Source organism: Pelobates fuscus, chromosome 5, assembly GCF_036172605.1.
Source record: "Pelobates fuscus isolate aPelFus1 chromosome 5, aPelFus1.pri, whole genome shotgun sequence".
Lineage (NCBI taxonomy): Eukaryota > Metazoa > Chordata > Amphibia > Anura > Pelobatidae > Pelobates > Pelobates fuscus.
In genome coordinates this window covers 335,464,410-335,484,996 of record NC_086321.1, presented here as the reverse complement: position 1 = coordinate 335,484,996, position 20,587 = coordinate 335,464,410, and the positions used below count along the sequence as shown (strand labels likewise).

At 38.0% G+C, this 20,587-nt stretch overlaps 1 protein-coding gene across 2 annotated transcripts in view; it reads left to right on the top strand.

The window, feature by feature from the left end:
- The window catches only part of TOX2 (TOX high mobility group box family member 2), a 115,054-nt gene extending 101,436 nt beyond the window's left edge, over positions 1–13,618 (top strand). For both annotated transcript variants that reach the window (XM_063455740.1, XM_063455742.1), the window contains exons 4-9: positions 1,740–1,979; positions 7,883–8,110; positions 9,627–9,707; positions 11,066–11,461; positions 11,975–12,105; positions 12,890–13,618. In XM_063455740.1, the coding sequence (XP_063311810.1) occupies positions 1,740–1,979; positions 7,883–8,110; positions 9,627–9,707; positions 11,066–11,461; positions 11,975–12,105; positions 12,890–12,926 (1,113 nt within the window). In that variant the 3' untranslated portion in view covers positions 12,927–13,618. The remainder of the gene's footprint in view (positions 1–1,739; positions 1,980–7,882; positions 8,111–9,626; positions 9,708–11,065; positions 11,462–11,974; positions 12,106–12,889) is intronic.
- The last annotated feature ends 6,969 nt before the right edge of the window (positions 13,619–20,587 follow it).

The following is a 20,587-nucleotide window of genomic DNA, read 5'->3' as shown; positions in this document are numbered from 1 at the left end:
TATCCAGGTCAGCAGTTACAGTGCCTACCATGTACCTTTAAAGAAATACTCCCAGTACCACGGATCTAGCAGAAATTGATGTTGCAAAGGTTTGCCAACAGTAAGGGTGGTTAGCTTGATTCTCCTTTGCTGCACAAGTACATTAATAATAATGAAAATAAATTTACGCCACGGTGTTAGTCATTTCTAAAATCCCATTGGTTTAGTGTATCTGCTCGTATATTAAATCTCTAGTGAGATGTTGAGTTGACACTGAATTATATATCTGGATACATAATTATTGGTGGGTGAAACACACGTTTGGCCATTTATATTATTCAGCCTTCATTATATATTCCCTCGGTAGGAGCCTCATTACTTGTTTCTATGTCATTTGTATGTATGTATGTATATATGTACCGTATATAGAATGTGGATACAGCTTTCCTTACATTCCACTTAGTACAGCAGTCATTATTAATACAATTCTTATACCAGCCAGTGTTAGGGAGCTAATCAGCTGGATTGTGTGTGATTTACCTTGACATTACTTCACTTTGTGGCTCAATCAGGCTGCTAATGATTCATTAATTGGTAATTAAAATCTCAGTTCTGCACAGTAATGAATTATGCGTTTGATTAGTTGTAGTGAGATCAGTGCACTAATCTAGATTAATATTTATGTTTACAGAGGTTATTGAGATCATATGTTCTACTTTATGTATGGCAGCTTATATCTATAAATAGCCGTAAAGAGTCAGTTTTGCAATTCTATAGGTAGGGATTAAATCAAAGTACTTAATTTGAGAAGTTTTATGGAATTATATGACCAATAGAGAGTTGATTATGAAGAGTTTAAAATGAAGTTTATGGAACGTTTAGATTAGTAATAGTTAGTAGGCACAAATTTTTTGGACGTTTCAGAAGATCTTAGGAAGGGTTAACTCCTACACTTCCAATAACATTTATTTAAGTCGCAGGGTATACATCAATGTTATCAATGTCTTTTTTTTTTTTTTAATACATTTTCTGGTATATTGGTATTTAAAAATGGACTAACTAAAAATGTGTTACTAGTTGTGCTAGTACTTTTTTATTTTTTTAAATTTCACATGATCCTTTTTTTAAATAATTGTCATGCCCTTCAAAGCACGCTGGGAATAGTATGTATTGAATTAGTAACATCTGCAGTTGTGTACGATTGGAACATGCAAGCATGTGGCGTTGCTGAAATATTACCTGATCACACGTGTGCCTGTACACCATTTTTGTGCAAATACCTGAGTGTAAATGACCAATCTGAGCTGTCATAGGACAACAAAGTCACCCACAATGCTGAAGTGCACATACCTCTACTTACCTCTTCTACTTTATTCACCCTGGTAAACACAGCAAAAGAGTTTACTAGGGTGGCAGAACAAGGAACTTTTCAGGAAAGTGACAGTTCCCATTTAACTCAATTATTCTGTAACTTGAGTTTTTTTCACAGTTTATTAAAAAGAATTAACAAAGTTAAAATGTATGCATACTGTAATGGAAAGTACTTTTAAACATTACTTGACATGGTTAAAGTAATTGAAGAAGTTAGGTTGTTAATCAGAGTGGTTTTTGAGAGATTTTACATGGTTCAATAGATGTGTGCTCAAAGCATTTATGGAGCTAGTTGGCCATTAAAGGGTCTTTGATATATCAAGCAATGCTGACTTTTTCTTTTTAGCCTAGCTCCTTCGTTTCTCTCATTCTGTATTTCCTCCTTTCAGATACAGGAGTTGGTCCACTCAGATGGGTCTTCCTACGACCACAACCATCAAGTTTCACTGATAAACCGCTCTGGAATGCTCCCCAGCCACATGAATGCGCTCAGCCAATCACAGCTGATATCACAAATGGGCATGAGGAATGCAGTAAACCATGGATCCCCCTCTCCACCAGGCAGCAAATCGGCCACACCATCGCCATCTAGCTCCACCCAGGAAGAGGAGCCCGAATCTCATTACAAGGTAATCATGAATTGTATTTGTTTGTTATGTGCAGATTCAGAGTTGATGTATTGTCTGGGGTTTATTATTTTAATTATAGAGAGCCATAACATTTTTACCGTATAATAAGCTTAATGGGACACTATAGTCACCAAAACAACTTTAGCTTAATGAAGCAGTTTTGGTGTATAGAACATGCCCCTGCAGCTTCACTGCCCAATTCTCTGCCATTTAGGAGTTAAATCACTTTGTTTATGAACCATAGTCACACCTGCATGTGACTTGTACAGCCTTCATAAACACTTCCTATAAAGAGTCATCTAAAGATTATCCTTCCTTAATTGCAAGTTCTATTTAATTTAGATTTTCTAGATCTAGAAAGCCTCCTGTACGTGATTAAAGTTCAATTTACAGAGCAAGAGATAAAATTGTTTAAGGTAAATTACATCTGATTGAAAGTGAAACCAGTTACTCATGCAGGCTCTGTCAATTATAGCCAGGGGAGGTGTGACAAGGGCTGCATAGACAGAAACAAAGTTATTTAACTCCTAAATGGCAGTGAATTGAGCAGTAAAACCTGAGAGGCATGATCTATACACTAAAACTGCTGCATTGAGCTAAAGTAGTTTAGCTGACTATAGTGTTCCTTTAACCCCTTAAGGACACATGACGTGTCTGACACGTCATGATTCCCTTTTATTCCAGAAGTTTGGTCCTTAAGGGGTTAAACAAATAGGTTATCGTATAGTGCATGATTTAAAAATGAACTGTGCACACACTCTGTTGCCATTAACCAAATGCTTTTCTATAAATTACTCTGGATTGGTGTCTAATGCTAAGCAAGTTGACATTATATTGCAACCTTATTTTGCTGGTTATTACAGTATACAGGATTACCCCCAAAATGCGAATTTAACTTGAATTTTACATTTAAAGGGACACTACATTCACCAAAACAACCACAGCTTGTTGTGGTTCTGGTGTCTATAGCATGTCCCTGCAGGCTTGTCAATGTAAACGCTCCCTTTTGAAGGAAGAAGTGTTTACATTGGTGCCTAGTAACACCTCTAGTGGAAGTCACTTAGACGGCCACTAGAGGTGCTTCTTAGTCCAGTGCTGCACAGTGTGCTCTGCGTGGAGACGCTGAAAAATCCCCATACCGATGCCTTAATTCAGGCAGCGAGCCATTTTGCTGCACAATGCGCAATAGCCTCCCAATGCTTTCTTATGGGAAAACATTCGATTGGCTGAGATCATCAAGTTTGGTGATCTAATGGAGGCGGAGTTAACCATGGCGAGACCAGGATGGCGTAGGAAAGAAAGTGAGTTTAAACACTTTTTTTACTGCAATCTGAGGTGGCTGGGGACCTAAACAGCCATACCAGGATGATAGTGTCAGGAATACACGTGTGTAAGTCAAAGCAGGCAAACTGGAAATATAGTTGACTAAGAGAGTTATTCTAGTTTGGCTATTTCAACCCTTTAATTTGAAATGCACTTTGAATTCTCACTTTAGGGAATAACCCTCATAGTATCTTACCTCAAGCTCCACTTCATTATCTACAAAATTAAACCACTGGGAAAAGGGGGGTCCTGGTTAACCCCTTAAGGACCAAACTTCTGGAATAAAAGGGAATCATGACATGTCACACATGTCATGTGTCCCTAAGGGGTTAAAGAGCTTGCTGCCTTCTGAAACTGAAACAGTATACAATAGATACTGAGAGGTTAGCATACTCATTCTACCCTGCCCATAGTCACAGGATGATCTTTGTGGTTATATGACAACCTACAGTACTGTACCCTCCATTTTTAACGTACACTACAAAAAGATACAAGAGATACGTTTTTGCAATTCTGGTCGCCACAAAATTATAGAAAAATAAAAAAAAAAAGAATAGAACACAGTGTTTCTAAAGTTGTAACTTTTAGAAATGTTCAGATTAAAATGGTAAAAGAGCAGAATCTACACATTATAAAAAAATTATGACAGTGGTCTACTTGCCAGAGTAGAAGCTCTGTAAGTAGATGTCAACTGGAAGATGATAGCGAAATTGTTTTAAAAAATTAATGATATTCTAAAGTACATATTAACCCATGTATTTTACCATAAATATAGAAGGTCATAGAAGTTTTCTAAAGCCAAATGACTATTCCTCTAGTTCAGGCTTAGGCAACCTTCAGCACTCCAGATGTTGTGGACTACATCCCCCATAATGCTCTTACACCTATAATGCTGGCAAAGCATCATGGGAGGTGTAGTCCAAAACATCTGCAGTGCCGAAGGTCTAGTTACTCTGAATATAATGCTTCCTAATCTCCAGAATTTAGACTTTAATAAATGTTGTCTATATCTGGAGTAGGATGTTAATATAAAAGTGAGTGGTAGTCTAGGTAATAGAGATCAGAAAACCAACTCTATAGATTGCTGATAGAGAGTTATAAAGAGATAGGGAAAAAGGTATGAATGCTTTGTTCAGCTATTCTCTTACTAAGTAGTAGAGAAAGTTAACGTCCTTATGTTGATTGTTTGATAGGACACATAGGTCTGCTGGCTGTAACTCTGCAATTTCTGTTGTGAAACAGTATTGCAATAATGTTGCAGTTTGAACTAAGTGTTCGTTTGACGGCTAGGTCTATCAGCCTTTAAACTTGCTTAAAAGAAAGCTATATGTAGCAAATGGCCATTCAAGATATGAAAATGAGTTGCTAGGCATTCATATTTAAATCTATGTCAGCCAGACAAATAGTCTTTAGCTATAAGTCAACTTAGGACCAAAGTGTAAACATAATTGACGATCTATAAATCTCTACTAATCTGATTGTTCACTAGACGTTGAAGAGGAAAAAGTCGCTCTGGCAAGTAGACCACTGTCATTATTGTTTCAAATACTCAGGATTAAGCCCCAAGACACCACTGGAGTGTCTGTTTGGTGTTTCAGTCTTAGAGTAGGGCAGTCAGTACTTACAGACCTCCCTACCCTGGTCACTGTTTCTCTAAACACTTTGTCTATGGCCGCGGAATTCGTGCACATTATTTAACTTTTTTATTTTAAAAAGGCTTGGGTATTCTTTTCCATTACTCTTAGATAAGCTACACTATTGGTAGAGGGAAAATGAAAAAATAACCCCAAGTGATAATGGCGCTTATTTATTTTTTTTAAAACCAATAGAATGTAAATACTATATAGCAGCACCTATCAAAGTACAATAGCTCATAAAATATACTACAACAGTACACAACAAAAATTAATAAAAAAAAATACAGATACCTGCACCTAAAAAAAAGAGAGAAATTGGGGGGGGGGGGGGTGGGTAAAGAGGGAAAATAATTAGATCAAATTACATGTCACATTTAAAAGCAAAAAAAAAAATTCAAAAATATTAATTTACTAAGAAAATTATAAAAAGTGAAGAAGGTCAAACTCTATATTTTTCCCATTATTGCTGGGAGGAGTCTGATTTCTTGAATCTGTTGTATCACTTCAGATTTAGATACATTTAGGCAAATTTTTCAGGTACTAAATTGGTTGGTTTGGTGATTTGCTTGTATTTTGAAAATGGTTCTACAAGAGGACTGACATGTTGATTTTATATATATATATATATATATATATATATATATATGTATATATATATTATATATATATACAATAAACATGTGAATATATATGTGAATACTATAAACACTCTGATTAGTGTTTTTTTGTTTTTTTTTACATGTTTAATAAATACCAATACCCTTGACCTAGATTATCATTATTTTATCGAGGTATATATTGATCACCATTTTATTGTGAAATATTTTTCTTCGAATCCCATACAAGTCCATGTTTTGTGCCCCTTCCTCTATGTTTTTAACAGTGATATCAGTGAAGGAGGTTATCTAGTATATTTCTAAACATGTAAAACCAAAAAACATTTGTTATACTTTATTATTTCTGAATGGTTTTCTGGTTATTCTGCCGCAGGTGACGGACATTGCGCGCTAGTTTTATCTAGAATAATCCATCTGGAGTTTACCACAACGATTACTTTTAAAACCAGTGCAGGATTTCAAAGAGTTTTGATAAGCAGCTTTAAATATTTTTTTTTTCTTATTATGTTTGTTGCTTAATAAAAAAGGCTTTTCCTCAATAAAAGAGAATTTAGTAACATTCGCAGATACACGTGTAGAAATTTCCAAACTTTAGCAGGACGTAAAGTGAAAACGGACGGAAAAATAGTTGTTAGTTATAATTGCCCTAATACATTGTGTAGTGTCTTCTCTATTAGGCGTTTGAGAAATAGGTATGAACAAAATAAGAATGGATTTTCTGGGAGTATCTATTTTTCTTTCATGGCAGCAGTGCAATTAAGGCAATTCAGAATCTACCATTACAAAAAAAAAAGTGAAATATCTGTGACAATATTAAATGTGTTATGTTACGCTGCATAAACATGGATTTAATTCACATCAGCGATCTTTCCATTTACGTGTTATTTTATAAGATATTTGTTGTTAAAACTAATACTGTAATATTAGGTAAATATTAAATAATGTCAGCAGGTAATTATAGAAATGCAATTATTATTGTTAACATTTTTACCGGCCATGTGCATCACAAGGGAATCTGTTCAGTTAAAGGGATACTCTGAGCACCAAAACAACTTTACCTTATAAAGCAGTGTTGGTGTAAATATCATGTCCCTGCAGTCTCACAGCTCAATTCTTATGCATTTAGTAGTTAAATTGCTTTTGTTTCTGTTTATGCAGCCCTAGCCACACCTCTTCTAGCTGTGACTTACACAGTCTACATGAAACCATGGTTTAATTCTCAATCAGATTTGACAGCACAGTGGGTTTACTTTAGACTTTTTTTTTTTATCTCCAGCTTTAATAATTGAACTTTAATCATACACTCTATGCTCCTGCAGGTTGTGAACAGAGCAGGGCATAATAAATTCTAAATTAAACAGACCATGCAATACAGGAAGTTTAAACATCAGATCTCTCTTAATAAGAAATGTGTGGGGAGACTGTGTAGGTCACATGCAAAGGAGGTGTGACTAGAGCTGTATAAACAATGTGACTTAACTTCCAAATAGCAGAGTATTGAGCAGTTAGACCACAGGAGCATGAACCAATGGCGGCTGGTGAAGTTTTAAGATGGTGGGGCGCCAGACTCCTCTCCCAGAATGTTATTTCTCCCTATACAGTACAGAGATATTCATACAATACAGAAAGCTGGACATAATAAAGATAAGCTCATACAATAAAACAAGCTGGGCACATTATAAACATATCTATAAAACACATAGCTGAATACAATACAGAGATAACCATACCACAAACAGAGCTGAGAAAAATAGAGCTATAATGCGAGACTGAAACAATATAGAGATACCTATATAATGCACAGAGCTGGGTAGATTACAGAGATACCCATATGACAGGTAGATCTGTTTAAAATACAGAAAAATAACACATAGAGCTGGGCACAATTTGGAGTTACTCATAACTGTCCCACACAGCCAGGATCACTCATATGGATTACACAGAACTGCAATACACAGATTCCCACACAGTATATGTCTCCGTAGAAAGCCTATCACCCTATCCTCCAGAAAATGTATCTACGTGTTTAGATGCACGACTCCACTGGCATGATCTATACAGCAAATACATTTTCAGTCCAAAGTTGGTGTTCCACCTCAAATATTGGTAAAATTTCCTATAATTTTGCAAGTGTTTTTATTAAACAAAGGGATCCTATTCTAAAATTAAAATTTGTAAACATTTTTGGAACACAAAATTTCTAGGATGCATTAGATAGTAGCGTTTTGTCTTTCAAAACCTAATTTTTATCAAAGGAACCAATAATTGATAATACTTGAATTGTATAAAACTGTAATGTTCACCAACTTGTCTTTCATCTGTGCAGGTTGCTGGAGAGAAACGACCCTCAGCTGATCTCGGTAAGAAGCCCAAGAATCAGAAGAAAAAGAAGAAGAAAGACCCAAATGAGCCACAAAAACCTGTGTCTGCGTATGCCTTGTTCTTTAGGGACACACAAGCTGCAATCAAGGGACAAAATCCCAATGCTACTTTTGGGGATGTGTCCAAAATTGTTGCATCCATGTGGGACAGCCTTGGTGAAGAACAGAAACAGGTTAGTGTCTCATTACCTAAATTACACTACCGCATGCAAAAAATTATACTTAAAGGGTTGTCTATACAAAATAACTGCTTAATTTTAATTAAGTAGTTCTAGTGCCCATATTTGAATGGGTTAACACTGAATGAGGGTCCCTGGTTGCCTGGCATTACATATAGATATGTCTAAGTCTCCTTGGCCATACCAGCTCATGCCAAAATGGGCGGTTGTTCAAGCAGCAGGGAGAAGCAGGGCTAAAGGTGCCGTTGTACTGTAGGAAACCTCCTGGGAACATTGAACTGTAGGACACCTCCTGGGGACTTCACACACCATAACATCTTCAAGATGAAGTGATTACATGACTTGGAATGTTATTTACTATTATTATTAATGATTATCATTTAATTATTACTGTTGTGTTAGGAACTATTTTAATGAATCTAGATGCTCGAAAAGAACACACGTTGAAGCATAAGTAGGCCAGAGGTAGACGGTTCCCCTGCTTTCTTTTTGTAGCCTTGATGCTTCAGGATGGAAGCAAAAGGTCTGAACTATAACATATTTCTAATTTCAGATATAAACACATTACATATAAGCAGGCTCAGCAATGAGCCTCCAGAGAGTGTTTAATGGTAGGATGAAATATATATATTATATGTATTTAACTTTCACTGGGGACAGGAAGTGATCTGACCTGGGCAAAATTCTGCACTGCCCGTCAGAACTGACCTTAAAGCGATTGAGACGTTGCTAAAATCATCGGAGTTTGATGGTGGGCTCTAATCAGACAAAACACTAACCCCCACACCTTACTTTGGAGGCATACTGATCTGTTGTCCAACCCAGAACCTCAGGGGCAAACACATCAAATTCTCAGATATTATAATGTTTAATGCTATAGGTGATTCATCAAATAGATATGGTATTTATCCATTGCTCCTTACTTAAATTCTGAATCATTGTAGAATATGATGGAACTTAGTAAATAAACAATACTGACACTATTTTTTTATAAAAATCCTTTTGATGCTAACCTGTATTCCAAGTTGTCGGATCCTTGTGACTTGCAGGACATACAACATCAATATGACCCCCACCTGCACTATACGTCAGAATAACAGTATAGGATAGTCTTATGTGCAATTCTGTTATGTGGCAAAAATAGACTTGTAGGAGAATGTTAATATTCATTAATATGGTAATACCATAAATCATGTATGATTCCTTTCTCTTTATTGTATATTTTTATAGGCCGGCCTTGCTCAACAAAGTAGTATCAGATACTGCATTATTAAACAAGCCCTCGCTTTATTAGCAGCGTATTAAGATACAAATACTTTTGAAAGATCATAAAAGTGTGTTTGCTCTAACATGCATTAGTATATGTTATATTCTGTTTATTTTCCTGTTACATTCTGTATATTTTACTGTTATGTTCTATATATTTTACTGTTTGTGTAGATTATACTATTTGTGTCTGCCTTATCGTACTTCCTCCCTCTTGCCTGATGCTAGATATTATTTATTATAGGCCTATAAGAGGAAGACAGAAGCAGCCAAGAAGGAGTATCTAAAGGCACTTGCAGCGTACAGAGCAAGTCTGGTTTCCAAGGTAACAGAATCCTGAATTGTATTCTAATAAATAAAACACTTTATAGAATTCAGAACTGTACAACGTGTACACCAATACTAGCTGAAACATATATTTATATTGCAGGAGACCCTTATAACTATCACTGAGTATATGAGTATGTTTATATAATTCCATAAATCTTAGGCTTAATTTATCAAAAGGATACTCTAAGCATCATGACCACTAGAGCATGCTGTAGTGGTTATAGTACCCTGCACCCCTTATTTTCAGTAGTCAGTTTGTTTTTGAATGTTTTGATTTCTTACCAGGTGTCTTGCGGGTGCCCCTTCCCCTCTCCAGCCTCCAGGAGGACCAGAAGCTCCTGCTGGGAGCTTCTGTTAGCTCTCCTATGCTGATCGCTCTCAGTCAATGAGCTAAACCCTGCACTGCAAGGTTTAGCTGAGGGCTCCCAGCTGTAGTGGGGGCAGGGAGTTGTAGACCCCAAGTAATAAGTTAAACTTTTGTAAAATGTTTGGGCTGCTTGCAGTGAGTGGGTCAACAGGGCACTCTGTAGTGGTTATGGTGCTTGGAGTGTTCTTTTAGGCAGTGTTGTTGGACAAAAAACAGTCAGTTGGATTTTAACCATACCATTATATATGTCATTGCTTAGGCACTCTGCTTGTATACGTTATGAGCCCCATAGAAAATAATAGAACAGATTTCTGTTCAATGATTTGAACTAGGTACTACTGTTAAAGAACATTTGTGATGCTTTGCCAACTTATCACAAAGCATGCCATAGTCTGATGAGAGTTTAATATCTATAATAGATTAAAAAAAAAACTACCTGTTGGCATTTCCAGTATATAATATATAACAATATTGCACTTACATACACAGAAAAACGGAAAACCTTTTACATATTCTAACGGTTGTCCTACCAAAAATATTTTATATTTTTTTATTTTGAGGACTGGTATGATTTCCCTTAAAATTGTATCAGTGTTGAGACGCACTTACCCACAGCTCTGTGGCAAGCCACGACAAAATCGTTAATAAAGCGGGAAACAAGTGCAGTGACCGGGATACAAACACCTCCAACAAGCAGAGGAGGTGTACATCACACGAGTATAACCATATTGTTTAGCTACCAATTGTCTTTTACCTTGCTCAACTATATTGTATCACCCGAACAAAATAAAGAATTTAAAAAAAAAAAATTGTATCAGTGTTAAACATATTTTATTGTTCAGATGTAGAATGCCATGCTATGAATAATCATACTATAACGCATATCTATGCATTCTTTGTGCTATGTAATTATCTTGTTAAGAGATTTGTGTAATTGATTTATATCACTAAGTATTACAGTAATTTTATTTTCTATTTCTCATTAGAGCTACAATGACCAGGGAGAAACCAAGAACGCCCAACCCAACCAGCCCTCCAAAATGATCCTCCCAAAGCAGTCTATGTACAATCTGCCTCCGCAGCCCTCCTCCCCATACCCAGGCCTGGCCTCCTTTTTGTCCCCTGCAGACCTGCAGAGCTACCGTGGGCACCCACACCCCAGTTTATCCAGGAGCCTCAATGCCAAATCCATGTTACCCAGCATTAGTGCCTCTCCTCCACCCCCATTCCAGATCAGCCCCCCACTCCACCAGCACCTGCGTCACCCTTCCAACTCCCTCCTCAACCAGTCCCTCAATATGCAGCAAGTATCACAGTCCCCCATCCTTCCACCCTCCATGGCAATGCAGTCCCCCATGAGTTCATCTCCCACAGGTCAACAGGTAAGTACAATGATGACCTTTTTCTTTATCTCTTTTCCATCTTGTCTTACTCTATTTAACTTGTATTCCATGTTTACAACAGACTATGTACTGTTCTACCTGTCTCTTTTTCCTTATATCATTAATTCTTCTGTCGTGTCCATACCTCAACTATTTCAACCTAAATTCTTGCCTTCAACTCTTACATATTTATCTGCCTTTACTAGCCAGTGTACCTGTCCTATTCCCAAATCTCATAATTCTGTGCTGCCTTTGAACGTTATCCTATCCTCTGTCTAATTTAGTCATGTCCATGATTCTTTGTACTACCTCCGATTTCAAAAACCCTAGCTTATTATGGCATCTCATGCTTAGCTATTTGTAAAAAAAATTCTATAGTCACATTTTCTTTAAATCCCCCGCCCCATACCTACTCTGAGCTGTGCATGTTGTACTCTCTTTTATCATCATCTTTTCTCTCACTATGTTCTAGAACACTCTAATGTTTTTCACCTTTCTTATCCCTCAACATAGGACTTCTCACATCTCCCTTCGGAATTCCAAAATAGTGTTGGTCCGCGATCCCCAGCCACCTCTAATCCCCCAGGAAATACGGAGTGGGACAATGAATTTCCCAACAGAGAATGCGGGATCAGCCACTGCAAGTGAGTACACAACAGGGCTTGTGTTTCAAAATGTATTTATCTATTCATCGGTCTGAAAACAGCCAACTCTTACAGTTCTTTTTTGAGGAAAACAATTATTTTATAGATACCAAATCTTTATTTTATAAGGCGACAGTGAAGCATCCATACCAACCGCAATCAGTTGGTGTGTTTATCAGTTTGATTCACTAAACTTTATTCTCTGAGTGTCTTTTAGCAAACAATATTTTATGATACCAACACCAACTGAAGCTTTTAGACTAACATAAAATGTCCTACAGGATTTAGAATCTGCAGATGCTAAATAACAATGTTCCACCCTGGTGCATTATATTTTGGGTCTATATTGTAATGATAGCTTAGAATATCATGGTTCATTAAAGGCTTTCTCTAAGCACCATAACTAGTTCCATGTTTTGAAGTGGTCATTGTGCTCAAGCAGAAGATAAGCAATTCTAAATTGAACAGAATGTATAATAAAGGAAGTTTAAACATTAGATCTTTCTTTACAGGAAGTGTTTAAAAAGGATATGCAAGTCACATGCAGGGAGGTGTGACTAGGGATGTATAAACAAAGTGATTTAACTCCTAAAGAGCAAATAATTGAGCAATGAGACTGCAATGGTATGATCTATGCACCAAAACCACTTCATTAAACTAAAGTTGTTTTGGTGCCTATTGCCAGCCATCCCTTTAAATATGAAATAGTTATCATTATAGCAAAGTTTTATGCAGCTACATTAGTGTATTAAAAGTGTATTTTTTCTTTTGTGTTTCCATACAGTTCTCTGCCAGGAGATAAGTCTCTCTACCTCACCTAGAGCCACAAGCGCAACTATAAATGAAGGCTAAAAGAATGAACATTTTGGAAAGTCTACAGCACTGGACATCTAGGGATAGACCAAGGAAATCACGGTCACCAAGACGCACAGACTAAAGTGGTTGGTTCTCCTCAGTCTCAGAGAACCGGTTTTGTTTGGGAAAGCGTTCTTGGTGAAATTAGAAGCCAAACCCCCTTAAACCTAAAGAACAAAAGAGACACCTCTACTTGCCACCCTATTGGCCACGGAACACGGGAGGATATATAGTTTACATGGGGGAAGGTACTCTTTCAGAGCTCATCCAGCCACATAAAATATGTAAAGAGGTCTGTTAATATTGTACATTTTAAATAAACACCCCCACGCCAAAAATTAAACAAGTAAATAAGCAAACAAGTGATTCTTATAAGTGGGAGCTAAATAAATACCTAACTAAACAAAACCTGTGCAAATACACACAACACACAATGTGATAAAATTATGAAAAATATAATTTGTTGAATAGTTGTAAGTAGATTTATCATGTGGTTTAGGACTGTGCTAAAGACATCTTTACAATTTTTTTCCTTTTGTGTATAGAAATAAAACTAGTAGCTTACTTTATAGTAAAAGCATTTTATATTAATTGTAGCACATTTTTTTAGTTATACATAGGATGTGTAAAAAATACTGCCAAATTTTTGTTTTTGTTTTATTTCCTTTTTTTATTTTTTACAGTGAGAAGAGAATTTCTGTATCAAATTATGAATTTCTTCTATTTTTTTTTTTTGTCATAATTTCACTTTATTCTAAATTGTTGACAATGATTTTATTTATGGGGAGAAAAAAATACAAAAGCAGATTTCTGTTTTAATAATAATTAAACAAAAAAAATGCATTTTTTAAGTTTGGGGCCTGGGCTTCCAGTGCCTATGCAACCCAAATACTCAAATTGTTTCACAACTGCTTATTTGACTTTTCTTTTTAATAAAAAAAAAATAAAAAATATTCCTGATATGTGTTATTTCTTCATGTTGTATAAATGTTTCAAGTAAGAGTTAATTGCCTTGTGTAAAGTTTCACAAAGTGGCACTGTGTTTTTCCCTAAGGTTAATGTCATTTCTTTAAAAACATTTTTAAATTGAACTAGAGCACAAACCTTACACTATGTAACATATACTCACCTGCTCTGGTGCAGGAAATAAGTGCTCAACTTCTTTTTAATAACGAACAAAAAAAAAAGTAAAATTCAATAATATTTTTTTGAATAAATGAAAAAAAAAATTTTTTTTACACATTCACTTTGTGGATTTTAGCATTTTTACAGCATTAGAACGAAAATGTTTTACAGTGTTGCCTATGTGCAAATTCTACAGCAGACACATTCATTTAGTTGCTATGGTAATCAGTTCCAGTCACTCGACGACCAAGTCCCGCTACCAGCGTTCGGGAGACAAAATGGCCGCTATCCATTGTCCCGACCACGTGTGTTCGCATGCACGAAATGGCGGTCACCCAGTGGAGCATTCTATTAATTAGTTCCTTAGCAGTTTTCGTACAAGATACTCAACTTTCCACGTTCTAATGGGTCTCTGGGCTGGTCTTGGTTCGGAAACCGAACAAAATAAACAAAGCAAAATTAAATATGAATCCATTATACGAAAGGAGCCAAAAGTGATGGGGTATTCCTTCACAACTTATTTTAAGATTGCTATGCATAGAAAACGCCAACTATGTTGTTTAATTTATAGTAATTTAGTGCAAATTAAATATGTATTTTTTTGTTTTTAGCATAATAAAGTTATGCTCAAATGTAATTGTTTCTCAAAATTTGCACAGTTTCAAAATTATGTTTTTGTAAAGGGGGATTTCCTAGTCAGGCTGTCCAAATGCTAATTGCCTTCTACTGCTGCATCAGTTACATAGCTACAATGTAGGTTAAAAAAAAAGACTAAAGTCCATTTAGTTCAACCTTGCAAACCCATTCTTTTATGTTATGACTCCATAATGGCAATTAGATTTCTCCTTGGATCAACAACCTGTTCACAATATTCTGTCTTTGCAAAAAAACACATCCGAGCCTTAAAAAAAAAAAAAGTAATCTGACAAAAAAGCCTCTTTAGGTAGAGAATTCCACATCTTGATATTGATCTTACTTTAAAGAGTCCTTTTCTCTGCTGTAGGCGAACACACTTTTCTTTCAGTCTCAATGGGTGACCTCTTGTTTGTTGTATATTCCTGCTAGTGAACAGGTTAGCACATTTGTAGCACATATGCACTTGTATAGTGCTATCATATTCTCTCTGACGCTTTTTTTTTTTAAAGAAAACAATATACATTACACTAGTAAAGTGAGCCGTTAACTCTAATCTGAATGGTAAAGTTGCTTAGTTATATATATTATATAATAAATCTGCCCAAACAAGTCTATCAAATGGACTTGACTGGATTGAAGTACCCCTAACCATGGGCGTCTGTAAGGGGGGGCACAGAATACACTGCAATACCGTGTGTGGAGAGAGGCAGGGATAGGAAACTACATATTATCCCTGCCATTATCCTGTCTGAATCCCCAGGGGAGTAGCACAGAGTGCAGCCAGAAACTACCAGACTGCAGAGGCAGCCTACAGATCAGGAAAGTGAGGGATGGGGTGGGGGGGGAGGGAAGAGACAGCTTATAGATCAGGTAAGTGAGGGATGGGGGGACAGCCTTTAGATCAGGTATGTGAGGGATGGGGGCAGCCTACAGATCAGGTAAGTGAGGGATGGGAGGGTAGAGATAGCCTATAGATCAGGTAAGTGATGGATAGGGGGGAGAGAGAGCCCGTAGATCAGGTAAGTGAGGGATGGGGTGGCAGTCTACAGATTAGGTAAGTGAGGGATGGTGGAGGGGTAGAGACAGCCTATAGCTCAGGTAAGTGAGGGATGGGGTGACAGCCTACAGATCAGGTAAGTGAGGGGTGGGGGGGGTGAGACAGCCTACAGATCAGGTAAGTGAGAGATGGGGGGAGAGACAGCTTATAGATCAGGAAAGTGAGGGATGGGGTGGGGTCGCAGCCTATAGATCAGGTAAGTGAGGGGTGGGGGTGCAGCCTACAGATCAGATAAGTGAGAGATGGGGGGCAACCTACAGATCAGGTAAGTGAGGGATGGGGAGATAGAGACAGCCTATAGATCAGGTAAGTGAAGGTATGGGGGAGGAGAGATAGCCTATAGCCCAGGTAAGTGAGGGATGGGGTGGAAACCTATAGATCAAGTAAGTGAGGGATGGGGTGGTGGAGAGGCAGCCTATAGATCAGGTAAGGTAGGGATGGATGGAGTGGCAGCCTATAGATCAGATAAGTTAGGGAAGGGGGGGGGAGGTAGACAGCCTATAGATAAGGTAAGTGAGGGATGGGGTTCCTGAAAGCTTAAAACCAGTTTTATGTATATTTCAACACAACTTCCTACACATGTGTGGGTGAATACCATCTGGTCATGGGGCTTTGTTTACATTAACTTTATTTATTTTTTGTTGCACTTTATGCTGTCTTAAACAATCATCTTTTTTCCTAAGACTTTTGAAACAAGTATTTGCAAATCTACAGCCATAGAATTTCTGTCCTGATCCTCCTTAATTAACTCACCCATCTCAGATTCCAATGGGCCAACACTTTCCCTCTTAACTTTTTGGCGTACTTAAAACACATTATGAGTTTGCTCTTGCTTTTCATTTTCATGTTTAGCCCATCTAATTGCCCTTTTTCAAGCTCTATTGGCATACTAATGTTTGCTACAGGATGCTATTTACCCCTCTGATTTAAATGTTTGAATGCCCTTTTCTTATAATTTATTATTTGGCTGACCCTATTACTAAGCCACATTGGTTTTAATTTGCTTCTCTGATTTTTGTTATCTAATGGTAGGCACAGAGAAATGTACTTTTGCAGAATTTGTTTAAAGATCTTAAATTTATCTTCTGTGCTTTTGCCAATGAATAATTCCTGCCACTCAATTTGTTATAAAGATGACCTTATCCTATTGAAATTAGCCTTTTTAAAAATAAGCGTTTTTTGTATAGTCCATATATATTTTTTTCCAGTTATTCTCAAATGATACCTTCCCTAACTTGAATGTTTGAAAATCGGTCAACCTTTTTAGTTATGACAAGATCCAGTCATGCGTATACTTGCTGGTGTTTCTACTAATTTTATAACATGACAGGAGGCTTCATATTTTGCTCTAGTTCTTTACTAAACTCCACAGCTGCAAAGAAAAAAAAATCAGAATATAACAACCAATCAAAAGAGTAGTAAGAGGTAATATAAGCCTCTCATCCTCTTGTTCTTCAAGACCAAAACAAATCTAATGGCTTGGATTCTTTCAGGGGATCTTGGAATGTCAATGGCCTATTGCACACAGCTAAGGATCATGGTGATGTAGAATTATTTAAAAATCTTTATTGTACCTGTATTGAATTATTGTACTAACTCCATTTTAATCTCACATAACCTCACATTATGACAGACCCTCCATTTTGTCTACATTACATGACAGAATTTCCTAACAGCATTTTGTATAATGAATAGAGACTGTATTTTCTATAAAGATATGACTAACCCCGGAATTGCTGAATCTCCTGTAATTTGCAATATAGTATAATCTGAAGGCCATGAGAACGCCGGCCTAATGAAATGTTCTATTCATAAAAGAACCTTGCACCTGACCACGAGTCTGACATCACTAACTGCCCAAAATGACGCTCAAGCCCCCCTTCCCACCGAGTAAGCCTCATGCTGGGAGAGATGGCGCTTGAGCCATCTGTCCACACCCGTGTCCAGAACAATACCACCTCCCGGTGGGAGGACACCTAGCTAGTCACTCAAATCCCTGAGCCAATTAATAATATTGATGGGTGGACACTGATATAGCCACTTAACATTTAATCCAATTAATGATGTTTATTTGTTATTATCTGATATTCAATGATGATGTCATTTTGCCTTTAAAAGGGTCTGCATACCCGTTTTCTAACCAGATGCCATTAAATTTTCTGAAGTGCTTTTAACCTGAACTCCATGTGTCAGTGTGAACTTACTTCTGCGTATACGCAATTTAATCATCTCAGATTTGGACAGGAACAGATAGACATTTAAACATATTTGTTTAATTCTAAATTACACTATAACAATTTGGCGCCCAGAACGTGGGGCATCGGGCTATGGCCTCTGGCCGGTAAGCCGTCCTAAGGAAGACGCTGTTGGACGGAGGAATCCGGGGGGAAGGAAAGGGAGACTGATCACCTACGATTACACGGTAGAGACTTCTGCAGAGCCTAGCCGGTATGTTCCAGCCCCCTTTGATTGACCCGTCCACGTGTCTGTGACTGCTTCCCGGGAGGACATCAAAGACAGGTAATATCTTGCCCGGTGTCTTGTTACTCACTTGTTTACCTGCATTTAGTCTATCTGTTGCCTGGGTGTGTTTGTATTGGCCTATTTTAGCTTAAGTGCCCGGGTAGAGTGTTTGTCTGTTTACCCCTTTTGGGATAAAGGGGGGTGGACCTGCGGGGGTTTTGCCTGGGGTCCTCTGTTTGTCTGTTTGTCTGTTTACCCCTTTTGGGATAAAGGGGGGTGGACCTGTGGGGGTTTTGCCTGGGGTCCTCTGTTGCCTGTTTACTCCTTTTAGGAGCCACGTGGCTGTGGCTGTAGGGAAAAAGGGGGGTGGACCTGTGGAAGTTTTCCTGGGGGTCTTAGGAGCCTCGTGGCTGTGGCTGTAAGGAAAAAGAGGGGTGTTGGATCTGTGGAGATTGTGTAGACTCATAGTTTCCTGGGGATCCTTCTGGTGTCACTTTGATAGCCTAGCTAGCCTCATTGTGCACATAGCTCTGCTTGCAGAGAGGTGGTACCCTCCAGCTTTGAGCGCTGAGCTGGAGCCATTCCAATTGTTATTTGTGGTGTGTGGATTCGGGCAGGCATTGCTGTCTCCATCACCACGGGGTAGTGAGACTTATGAGTGGGTTCATAGGGGCACTACGAGGGTGAGGATAGAGGTGGCCACACTTAGTGGACTGCTGTAACGAGGGAGGCATATGGATTTCGGGCCGGTGTCAGTCGTTATCCTTGGCCGCTGGTAGTGAAACTTACGAAAGTTGTTCTCCGAGCGGGGACACTACGAGGTTGAGGGAGGTGACTTTGGTCACACGAGTAAAGGAAAGGGATTACTGTTGATTTTATTTGAACTGTGATGCATGCACTGTATTTCAATTGTATTGTTGTTTTTGTTTAAATTGGGAGTCATTCAAACTCCTGTGTCTGTCTCTAAAATTCCACTTTACTTTTTTACCTTTTCTATACTTCCTGAGTTATATACACTATCCTCTCCTATTTCTATTGTGAGAGAAGTGATTGGTCACACACTTCTCACCTCGCTCCAATTAGTGACTAGTCTACGTTTTGGGAAGACGCACTTGGGGGGACCCACCCCCTCTCGAGTGGCAGTCCACCATTGTAGACACTCTGTTTAAAACCTTTTTCCTCTATATCTGGGACGCCTTTTATAGGGGGAGGGGGACAGGGATTAGAAAAGCCCAATAAGGGCTGGCTAGCGCGTGTGATCTAGTTGAAGACAGAGAGGGCGAGGAGATGGTTAAAGGTGTTGAAAAGATTGCAAAAGTGTGTAAAATTGCTGTCCCTTCATGTGGTAGATTGCAGCCAGAAAGCTGGCGTAGATTACTGACAGAGAAGAAAGGCAAGCTTACAGATATCAGATAATGATTTATTGCGGACTGCTGAAGCATGGTACAGAGTAGCGAAGGCTATTCAGCAGGAAGGTTGGGTTGAGGAAGAACTAGATCACAAAGGGTTAAGAATGTATGTATATCATAATAATTGTTTTTGTATTTTGTGTTAGCCATTACCCTGGTAGAGGGTGGGGGTTTTGTATTGAGTTTCACTGAGAGTATTACTAAATGTTGTGTTTTTGTGTCTCTTTGCTTTCGCAATAACTGTAACGTGGCTATCCTTCTGTCTTGTTACTGTACAGCATTGACATGGTTAAAGAGATTCTGCTTGCAGTCTCTCTCTCTCTCTCTTGTTCCTCACTCCCACTTCCCCCGCCTCTCTCTCCTTGCCTTCTGTGAGATGGAGGTTCGGGGGGAAGGGAGTTATTCAGAACTACTGATAAGACTTAGCAATGGAATTTTTGCTAGAAAATATTCTAATTGTGTATTTTGCTACTTACATAGGAGTGATGTGTCGTATAGGAGGTTTCTAGGGTTTGTGTATTGTTGTTGTTGTTGCCATTTGTGTGACGCCAGCAGGTTCCGTGGCATTGTATATGTATTTGGACGTGTTGGGTGATTAATAGCTGGTGAATGATGGGGGAGGTTAGTTGCATCCCGTGAGTTTATTTTTGCACCATGTTATTCCAAAGCTTCACGGACTGTTAAATGTATAATGTTTTCATTTGTCTTATTTAATCCGTCAAGTCTGTCCATAGTTTAGTATTTCATTTTGCCTAACAGAATGTTGCTTCTCTGATTTATTTTATTAGGCTATAACTTAGTGTAGCTAAGCTGAAATGCCCTAAAAAAAGAAAATGGCCCCTAGAACAAAAGAAGGTTGTCCTTAAGTGCCCTCACTCTGCCCTTAGTGAGGTCATATCCGCCCATATATCGTGTCAATTCGAGATCTACTTCTACC